This window comes from Gossypium arboreum, chromosome 7 (assembly GCF_025698485.1).
Source record: "Gossypium arboreum isolate Shixiya-1 chromosome 7, ASM2569848v2, whole genome shotgun sequence".
NCBI classification, from domain to species: Eukaryota; Viridiplantae; Streptophyta; class Magnoliopsida; order Malvales; family Malvaceae; genus Gossypium; species Gossypium arboreum.
In genome coordinates this window covers 5318886-5330888 of record NC_069076.1, presented here as the reverse complement: position 1 = coordinate 5330888, position 12003 = coordinate 5318886, and the positions used below count along the sequence as shown (strand labels likewise).

The window sequence follows — 12003 nt, the reverse complement described above, 5'->3', positions numbered from 1 at the left end:
CTACATTATTGTACTATAATATAATAAGCCAAACTATCATGAAATTGGGAACTTTTTTTTTTATTTAAAGTTTGACAATACCAACCCATTATTGGATATTCTATCAATACCTACCTCTCCAACCAAAAGCATGGATATATTGCTATACACCTAAATTGTCACATGATACATGCCATTAATTTTAATGATGGCTTAAAATTTATGATTATTTGGTTAATTGAGTTTTATCTCAGTTAGTATTAATATTGTTGTTATTACAGGAAGATGTAGGTTTGAGTGCACTAAAATGCATTATCTTCTTATTTAAGGATTGGGGAGGGACTATTGATAATTCTAGACATTTTATCATAAAACATTGATTAGGAATCATTATGCTACACTCATATGAAATGAGTAAATAAAAAATATGATTATTTTGGACATTTTTTTCATGTAATTTTGTGGTTAAGTCATTTTAAATCTTAGATTATTGTGAGATTACAATCCTATCATATTTTAATTATGTATTTTTTATATTTTTTTCAATTTTGAGTTATTATGTTTCATATTATTAATATTTTGTTATAATTATTTATTTTAGATTCTAATTTGTGTATTTATATTATTTGTGTTGTTGCATAAGAAGAGCAAGCTAGCGGTCTTGGCACCCTAAAATAGCAATTTATCATTTTGTTGTTTTAAATTTTATAAAATTACATATTAATTATAATAAAATTGTATTTTAATTTTTCAATAATTTATAATTTATCTCTAGCTCCCACCATAACTAGGAGAAATAGAAGAATAAAAGAGAAGAACTAGAAATTTGTTTCGAAGTGCTTCGATATTGTTACATTTCTATTTATTTTTTCTTTTAACAAATTCAATTATTTTCAAGGATGAAACCCAAAAGTCTTTTTAATATTGTGAAGACTTTCTAAGTAGAATTCGTTCACACAAATTTCGAGTCATAAATTATATTTAAGTAACATGTTTTTACTAATTATTTTAAATAAATTTAGATATGAGTTTTATTAATTTTGATATTTAATTATAAGTATAATAATTGTCCAATGATTTAATGAATAAGTTAAATCGTAAGTCATAGGAAAGACTAGGCACAGGAGCCCGAGTTGATGTACCGGAACTTTTAGAATTCAAGATATATATTTAAAAGATGAGTTGGGATTAGATTTACTTTAAGGACTATGTGGAAGCTTCAAGCTTTATTTTTATTTTTTATTCTATCCTTTCATTTATTTTTAGGATTTTATTTTTACTAAAAAGGAGAGATAGGCTTTTTTGTTTTGAGTAGACTTACATAGTTTAAACTGTTAATTTAAGTCAAGTCCTTGTAGTTGGTAAGGAGGGTTTTTTTACTATAATAATATTAAAAAAACGAAAATAAATTGTCTTCAAGATAATTTATCAAAATGGTATATTTCAAGTGATGGAGGGTGGTGTATAGGCGGCACCATCCTAAATTTTCTAATAAACACAGTGAAAAAAATATAAAATAATGGGTAGAAAACAGTGAAAAAATAATAAAATAATGGGTCGAGGGCATCTCATAGGCGGCACCGGTTGTGGGATAGCCATAGGCGACACCAACGGTGGGCTTGTCAGAGGCGGCACCAGTGGTGCCTTTCTGACAGGCGTCACCCCTCCAGTATATCTCCACCCTGCTCCCCCCATTCGGCTCCTACCAGATTGGAAAAAAAAATTACAGAAGAAGATAGGGAGAATAGAAGAGAATAAAGAAAGAAAGGAGAAGAAAAAAAAAAAAAGGTAATTTTTTTATTGTTATTTTTAAATAGAATAGATTATGATAAGAAAAATTATTTTGTTAGTATTCTATTGTTTGTTTAGTGTTATTTTTATGTTTTGTTTTAAAAGTTATTTTGTTTATTGTGATATGTTAGTAAGTTTTGTGTTTAGATTAATTATGTGTTTATTGTAAATGTTATGTTTTAAATTTTTAAATATATTTGAAAGTTTTTATGTTAGTAAAATTATTATAAAGTAATTGTTAATTAGTGATAACAACTGAAAATATTTTTGTTATACATATTGTTAGAAATGGTAACATATTTGGTATTGACTGATGAGATAATAACTTTAGCACAAAGGGAGAAAGTTGATAAGATGATGAGAGAAGTGCAAGATTACAGAATGAAACCAGAAGAAGACATTGTTCAACACCTTATTACCGTAAATCGAAAGATGCAAAAAGTGTTGTGGAAGGGTTATGAAATGATTAGAAACAATAAATTGCAATACTTAACCATTAGAGGGACATTAATAGAACGGGAGCATCAAATCATTTTAGACGAACTTTGTAATACATCGATACCACAAACCTATTGGAATCTAGTTATAAACTTCGCGAAGTTTATAATCTCTTATGGAGCAAGCAAAATAGCGAGACAAAGTATCGGTTCACAAAAGTTAACTGGGAAGTAAAATGTGTTTGACAAACCATGGATGGATAAATTAGTTGTTAGAAAACTACCAAGAGAACTTGTATATTCAATGCCCGTTATAAAGATTGAAGAGCCAGAAGATCCTGAGGAATTTCCAAATTGGATTGTAGAAGATGAATATGAACAGAATCAACAATTTCTAAATTGGATTGTAGAGAATTTCCCAGATGAAGACACGGGATCAAAGATGGAAGAAAATGTAGAGCTGAATTTAAGTGGTTAAATGTAAAGATAAATGTTGTTCATGTACAAAATGAGAACTGAAAAAGTATGGGCTTATAAATAAAAAAAAATTGCATATTGATTAATTAATTTTGTATTTAAGTAATTTATTTGTTGTTCGAAATTGTTTTGAGAAATTTTGTTTATTAACAGATTGAGTATTGAAGATGGATAATCAGTTTTTCGTATGCGTTTATTTCGATGGAATCATTTTTGACAACAACCACTGGATGCATATTTGAATGTCGGCAACAAATAGCAATGAGATTTAATAGAAATGTCTCGTTGGATGATATGAAAGGAAGGATTAATGCAAAAATTGTTAGACGTTGCGAGAAAAGGATCTCGAAACTTTTCTACAAGTTTCTAGTTTCGACAGATCCCATCAAATTCACCGAAATAGAACTTGTAGACAACGAAGATGTGGAAACAATAATAGCTCTTTACTGTGGGAATGGGAGTGACAAAAAATGCACTAATTCATTTATTTGCAGAGTTAGCCGGTATGGAGCAAAATGAAGATTTCACTGCATATGATGAAGAACATGGAGCTCAAGAACCGTGCGTAGTGGCTCCAATATCGTACGTTGATAGTGAATTAACTATACGTGGGATCGGTATCAATCTTAATGTTACACCCGATATTGATGTGGTTGGTGATGATGGATACGATAGTGGTGATCATTGTAATCAAGAGGTTGATATTGATAGTGATAGTGATCCCGATGTGGACGATGTCCCCGATGATATTAACGATGAAGACATGAATGACAACAAAAATATTAACAACAAAAACATTAACGCGTATTCGGTGGGGAACCAGATGTGACGTATTATGATACACAATAATCCTGGGCCACACATGTCACTCATAGACCCCAACGCAGCACATATAGTTCAGTTCTCGGAGTACCCTGAAATACTTCTTGCTTACCAGCTAGCCGTAAATTCCGAGCATGAGGAGTTGTTGGTAGGCCAGAGATTTGAAAGTAAAAAAGAGTGCGTATTTGCTATTAAGCGGTGTAGTATGAATATATCAGTGGATTACAAAGTTGCAGTGTCTAAACCGACATTATATATTAGAGATGTTGGAAGTCGGCAGAAGGCTGCAATTGGCGGGTACAAGATGCATTTATTCAAAAATCATAGATGTGGGAGATACGCAAATTTGTTGGGCCTCACACATGCACATCAAGACGTATGACAGAAGACCATGGAAAACTTGATTCCAAAACTATCTGTATATTTATCATGCCAATGGTGAAGGACATGCCGACCATTAAAGTTTTGGTACTGATTGTCGAAATGCAGGTATGATTTCAGTATCGAGTATCATATCGAAAAGCGTGAATAACTAAACAGATGACAATAGAGCAATTGTATGGGGATTTTGATGCGTCGTATAACGAGCTACAATGATGGATAGCCGCTATGCGGTGAGAACTGTCATTGAGTTATAGACACGACCTTATTACGGCCCGGATGAGCAATTACAACTAGAAAAAATAATTTTTCATCGGATGTTCTGGACGTTTGATCCATGTGTGCGCGCATTTCCCCACTGCAAGCCGTTTGCGCAAGTAGATGAGACCTGGCTATATAGAAAATATATACAGATCTTACTTATTACGGTTGCTCAAGACAGTATCAAGAACGTGCTATCGAAAGCATTTGCCATCATAGATAAGGAGAACATAGAATCGTGGGAATTCTTCCTTACAAACCTACGGAGGTATGTTATTAGCAACGATAATATTTACATCATCTCCGATAGAGGGAAAGGATTAATTGCTGCCATTAAGTGTTCCGGTGTACCATGGATATCTATTTACTGTATCCGGTACATCGCGGCTAACTTTTATCAAGATTATAAGAATACAGACTGGAAAAGACAAGTTGTGAAAATGGGTAAATGATTACTTTATCTTTTCAACATATGTTTTAATGCTTTAGGGCAATACTGTAACTTATCTTTCCTTAATACATATACAGCGCACGAGCTAGAGCCATATATTTTCCACCAAAGAATGACTCGACTTGAGAGTGACATGGAGGGTCAAATGAACATATCTTTCCGACAGTGGTTGGGTATTATGGAGCCGTGGAAATGGGCTCAAAGTTTTGACGATGGCTTTCGTTATGGTCAAATTACCACAAACTTAGTGGAGGGGGTCAACACTGTGTTATTAAAAACACGACATCTTCTAATTTCATCTGTCTTTTTGGCTATATTCTACAGGTTGGTTACCTTGATGCCAAGAATGGGTCTCATGACTCCATGAAACATTTCGTGTTACGGAGACGATCGGTCGTCAACCCGATATACCATCTAGGTCCTATAGAGTTGATCTCCGAAACAGACGGTGTAATTGCAGGAGGTTCCAAACATTTCATTATCCATGTGCACATGTAGTGGCAGCGTATGCTAAGGTGAACCTTAATGTTGAACAATTTGTCGATGATTTGTACACACTCAAGCACACGTTACGTGTCTGGGAAAATGAGTTCCCCGTCCTGCCTGACTTGTCTACGTGGGAGGTGCCTCCGATGACTTTCGAGCTTGTCCCAGACAGAGGGCTACACAGGAATCCAATAGGTCGTCCGCAATCATCCAGAATCCGTAATGAGATGGACATTAGGGAAAAATCCGACGGTAAGCGTTATGGATTATGCAAGTTAGCTGGTCATAATCGGAGTAAATGCCCGCAGCGAAACTATCATGTTGGACAATCGTCACGATCTGGTAGGAATTGAGCCTATGTTGTAATGTATTTAATTTATATAAAAAAATTATATTGCAAAGTTTGTTCTAATTAGATTAATGTTGTAATGTATTTAATTTATATTACAAGACTAAGTTTGTTAAGTTTTAGTGTTTTAATATTCAAAATGTCCAAATTAATCTAATTTACGTTATGGTCAAATTTTGTTACAATTTTCAAAGTTCCAATTAATCTAATTAAATATATACAAAAAATACAAACTTTTTAATATCAAAACCCAAGAAACCCCTAAAATTGATGGTTTGATGGTGTGGTCCTAGGGGTATACTTATGCGGAGGTCGACGTTCACGTTATGGGTGATCACGACGACCAACATCCTCTTCAGTCGCAGGTGAGGGTGTCTGATACATAGAAGAAAAATCATATGGCTCGAATGGCATCGATGAACTTGAGCCGGGAGGAGTGTCATGCTGCAGTAGATATAACCCAGGACGAGTGGAGTTCTGCAATGGATATGAGCCGAGGATAGTGCTGTACTACGGTGGATACAAGCTGAAAGAAATGCTGTACTACGGTGGATACGACCCAAAAATATCAAACCCGTAATGGTATTCGCCCCTGACGAGCCCGAGAAATAGTCATTGCCCGTATCAGCCGAATGTGAATGCGATCGCTCGGACTCAGCCTCTGGTTGTGGCTCGGGCTAGAGATCTGGTTATGGATCAGGCTCTATATCGACCACTGGCTTGTATACCCCAGGTCGCTGCACGTGCAGGAGGACTACAGTCGATTGGCCACCAAGTAAATATGGCTTTCCCATACTAGAGTACAATTGTATGTACTCTAACGATGATTGCAAATCGGAAGACATATCCATCTGAGGTCTTCGACCCATCCGATTATCCCACACCGCAATATATCTCCGGTGCACAACCCCCCAATGCATTCCATGTTTCCCTCTCTTGTTGATACCGTGAACCTTCCCTACCTCCATTAGCGGATCTGGGATATATTGGATGCAACCAAACTATTGTAGTACTCAATCCCCGTGGTACCACTCGACTACATTGAAACTGATAATTGGTGTGTTAATGCACCACAATTGAAAATGAATGTAGACAGACGAATGTATAATAGCCGCAATTTCTGGTCTACGATATAGTATCCAAATAAACTGCACGATTAATACCATGGTTAAAATTTAACATGGTTTGAGTATGATATATAAAGTAATTACATGTCACGAATATTGGAATAGCTTACCCCTTCGTCGGCATGTTGTTCAATCATCAAACGATATATCGGGACAGTGTACGACCTCCCGATACCCGGATAAATACTCTATCTATAAAAACAAATTTCAAATAAATATAGTATCGTTAGAATAGTATCATTATAAAGAAACTGTCAATTGATAACAAGTTAAATTTAATCACCTGTTAACTAGTGGATATACGTATGGTTGGTGACTAACTGATGCCAATAATGGCATCCGATAAAGAGCCCATGACTGCAACAATACAATGCATCCGCCTATGTCTACTGCATGAGGTTTTGTCGTCCAAAAAAGCTCACGATACAATATAGCCAGAATTGCGGAGCCCCAACTATACGAGCGAACATTATGCAAATCAACTAATAGAGGTAAATACTGGAGATAAACCCTGTTGTTGTTCATATCGGGCATCAATACACCCCCTATAATATGCATAATGTACGCTTGAGTTGCACACATCAACTCTTCTTTAATGGCATTAACTGATAAATGCTCAAAATTGGCTTTCAGCCATTTAAATTTCAAACCTGAAAATTTGGACTCATCATCGCCGGACGAGGCTCTTAATAGACTATAACAAAGTACAGCCGGCTCAGTTATCGCACTTACGCCCGTTACGGCACTCCCATAGATTGGGAGTCCAAGTTGCAATGCAACATCCTCCAGAGCGACAGTGCACTCCCCACACAGCAAATGAAAAGTGTGGGTCTCCAGGCGCCAACGCTCGACCAATGCGGATATTAAATCGTATCGCAAATCAAATGTTCGGATCAATGTTGCTGACCTGAATCCAGCTAGCTCCAAGAAGGACATTAGTCGTGCATCCAGGGAATATCCTAAACCATTCACACGGCCCCTTAATACGCGGTACGAGCCTTGACAATGTTAAATTGCAAAAAATAGTTATAATAACATAATTTATTTCCGTAAATTACGTAGATCTTTTTTTAATGGAACCCGTGAGTAACAAATAACAATATATTACCATATTATTAACTGTGTTAGCTACGTGATGATCTTTCTTAATAAATGAAGCCATTGCGATGCCTACAATTTTAAAATAAATTTCAGTTATTAATTTCAATGTTTGATGGATTTTAAATATTTATCAAAATAACTAAATTTTATATATTGCTTTTAATTACAAAAAATACCAAAGCAGTTTTTTTAACCGCATATTTTTGCCATACTACATTAAAAAATAAATATATTCAATTACAAATATATTTATTGTTTTTTTAAATGATAATAAGTAAAATATTTTGGTTTAAATTATAATATATATAATATACCCGACATGTAGTTCAATATATTTTGGTATTTATTTTATTTTCGGATTTTATTTTTAAAATATACTATTTTATATTATTTTTATATTATTTTAGTGTATAATTTTTCAAATGTATTATTTTAGTATTTTTATATTAATTTAGTAAAAACTCTGATTTTGGCCATTTTTATTATTTATTTTATTTTTGGATTTTATTTATTAAAATATACTATTTTCGTATTTTATTTTTATATTATTTTAGTATATAATGTTTCAAATGTATTATTTTAGTGTTTTTATATTAATTTAGTAAAAACTATGGTTTTGGCCCTTTTTTCTTATTTTATTTTTAAAATAAATTATTTTGGTATTTTATTTTATATTATTTTAGTAAAAACCCATAACACCACTTTCCCCAAAAAAAGTTATTATTTTCGTGTTTTATTTCTATCCGTATTTTATTTTTTCATTAATATATTCTTTTAATATTTTTTATACTATTTTATAAAAAAACCTTATCACATAAAAAATAAAAAAATATAATCAAAATATAACATGCCAAATAAATTTCATAAAAAATATATCTAATTAACCTAAAGCACATTTAACAAATAAATTACATAAAATAATAACAAAACATTTTTGTAGATAACATACATAGGCTTTTTACGTCAATAAAATTAAAATAAATTATGAATATATATAAAAATAAAATAAATACAAACATAGGCTTTTTACTTCAATAAAAATTAAAAATTAAAAATAAATTATGAATATATATAAAAAATAAAATAAATACAAACATACCTTAATATCTCTTTTAACTAAATTATACCTTGCAAAAAATAAATTTAAAAATTAAATTAAAATCAAACAACAATAATAATAATAACAACTAAAATAAATAATTTATTTCCTTAAATTAACAACTAAAATTATTTCCTTAAATAAATTAATTACTTAATTTATAAAAAAATTACCTTTTTTTCCTTTTTTTCCTTCCTCCTCTTCTCCTCATTCTCTTTTTCTTTTTCTTTTTTCTTCCCTCACCAATGCCGCCTCCTCCTTCTTCTTCTTCTTCTCTTCTCCTTCCCCCTTTCTTCTCTTTCAATCACGCACCAGCAGAAACAAATTGGGGACCATTATAAGGTCCCCAAACACATAAAAAAACAAAACATGGTAGCATTGAAACATCCCATCGGTGCAGGGTGCCGCCTTTGACAGCCCAACCATTGGTGCCACCTATGGCAGTCCCATAACCGGTGCCGCCTATGAGATGCCCTCGACTCATTATTTTATTATTTTTTTCACTGTTTTTGACCCATTATTTTATAATTTTTTTCACTGTGTTTGTCAGAAATTCAGGGTGGTGCCGCCTATGCACCACCCTCCATCACTTGAAGTATACCATTTTGGTAAATTATCTCGAAGGCAGCCTATTTTCGTTTTTTTTTAATATTATTATAGTAAAAAACCCTCGTAAGGATGTTGAGGAATTATATCGTGGAAGCTAAAGTTAATTTCAAGATTGTTTGCTTAGTAAAGATTAGTTGTCGGGTTGTTCCTGCAATTAATTTTCATATGGAAGGGTTCATGGTTTAAAGATCACTATAATAGACTTATTAATTAAAGGAGAAAATCTATTCATTGGGATCAGTTCGAGAATGGAGTCAATGTCACGTCTAAGGCTAGACTTTTCATTTTGTTGGTTTATTCATATTTAGTTTTGATTTTACTTTTATTATTTACTTATATATAGATTTAATGTTCCTTTGTTTAGGATTAACTCTACATGCGTAGAATTTATTTTTGGTGGATTCGGTAACCATCATAAATTAACTTAAAAATTTTAGAATCAAATTTTATTTATCAACTTTGAAAACAGTTACAATATTTGGATTTCTTTATTACAAAGAAAACTCTTTTGATTCTTCTCTCTGGTTTGACTTCTCTCCAGGGTTCATTTAAACTTAATATTGGAAGTATGCAGGTTGTTTCAGGTGTTGTGTTGGCTTGCTCTTGAAACGAGTTTGGATTTTATTTTTTCAGTTGAATTGGATGGAAAGACGATTTTTCTTCAGAATGGATATTCTGTTTGTTAGAATTTTTTCAAGTTCTTTAGTTTCTTCATAGACTTTTCCAAATAACTTTTGGACTTATAAACTTATGAATGTATAGATTAACTTGAAGGTGGTTCCATTTTATAGTGTCAATTACTTAAATAAAAAAATTTCTTTTACTTCTTCATTTGAATTTTCTACGCTTATTATTTAGTATTTATCTTTTATTAATTTAATTAATTAAAGATAAAATAGTCATTAATATTATCACTTAATTTTTTAATTAATTGATAATATATATATATATATATATTATTTATATCTTAGTTAATTTAAATTCATAAGAGAAAATAATCATGACACAATATATGATATTACCATTTTAATCCACAGTAATCTCAACTTAACCTTCGGTAATTTTAATTTAGCACATGATGCTTTATAATTTATTTGAAAATTTCTTCATCTATAACGTCTTTTAAGAATACACTGTCATGAGGCTAGATATTTAGTCTGGGAAACATGCAGCCTTAGGCAATTTTTTGGGTTCAAATCCTACCTAAATCAACGTTGCAATTTTTTGGGTTCAAATCCTACCTAAATCAACTTACTCTCAAAAATTGAGAATTCTAGCAAAAATTCTCTAAGGCATCGAAGCAAAAACAAAAGCAAATTCAAAATGGAAGCGAAAGAGTAAGGAATGAATAGAAAAGCTAAAGAGAATTGTTGCACACCAAGTGTTTGAGTAAATACTCTCTGTGTAACTCAAGAATGGAATGATTATAAATGAGGGGAAGGCCTATATTATAGTTGAGCTCCCTCAAAACCAACGGTACAGATCAAATTACAACAATGGCTAAGATTAGTTCCTATAAAAAAAGAAAGTCCTAAGGGATTCCAATTCTATACATGTTTATCATTTAGGATTTTACAATAATTACCTTGGTAAAATATAATGTTTACAATTTAGCCAAATTCAAGTAGATGGGTCTTGAATATCTTTCAAGCAGTGGGCCAGTCCTGTTGGGTCGAATGACCCCCAATAAACAAGAGGGAACATCAGAGTGTGCTTTGGTCTCGAGTTTTTTTGTGCGGCTTATGACACTAGATCAACACTGTAGACATTCAATTTTGCTCGGGCCCAGAAATAAGTCCAAAAACAAAAATAATAAACCCAAAAATAAAAACGAAGTCCAAGTTCAGTCCAGAATTACAAATATAATTTGGCCCAATCGGAATGGCCCATTACTTGAAAAGATTTAAGGTCCATCTACAAGCTTGACTCATATGGAAATATAATCTTCAATGATATGCAATATTAGATATGATACAATCTTAGATATGATTGCAATCTTAGATATGATATGCAATCTTAAAAGATATGATTTTGTAATCTTAGAGATTTAATTTGTAGATACCTTTTAATCTTAACTGTTGATGTAATTGATCTGTACCGTTGGATTTAAGGAGGTTCAACTATAAATAGAGGCCTCTCCCTTCATTGTAAACACACTGGAGTTTTGAGAAACAATAAAATTTTTTGAGAGCTTTAACTCAAATTTCTCTCCCTCTTACGTTCTTATTTTCTACGGTTTGTTCTTATTTTATTCTTTGTTCATCTTCGTTTTTCAACCCTTTTTATTTTGATTTAATCCATGTTTCCTGATTTTTTATATATTTTAATTTTTAATAATTTTAGTATCATATCAAACTCTTTCATTTTTTAATATTTTTTTAGTATTACTCTTAGTAAATTATTTTTAAATTTTACTCAAATCATTATTTTAAAAATATATATTTCATTTAATTGTCATATTTTATCCAAAAGTTTTTCTAAAATGAGGCAATGTTTTTCGATTTAGGAATTCGGAAATAGTGCCCTAACATGTCTTGGGTTGCGATTTCTCGTTTGTCTAAATGCCTAAAGTATCCTTCTAAATAGATTTTGTAAATCACGAGATGATTTCGATTTAGAGTTTAAGAATATCG

At 32.1% G+C, this 12003-nt stretch overlaps 1 protein-coding gene across 1 annotated transcript; it reads right to left on the bottom strand.

The window, feature by feature from the left end:
• Positions 1-6840: 6840 nt before the first annotated feature.
• On the bottom strand, positions 6841-7497 carry LOC108480173 (protein MAINTENANCE OF MERISTEMS-like). Its single transcript, XM_017783073.1, has one exon. It carries the CDS (start codon positions 7495-7497, stop codon positions 6841-6843), a length of 657 nt encoding a protein of 218 aa, XP_017638562.1.
• Between the last annotated feature and the right edge of the window lie 4506 nt (positions 7498-12003).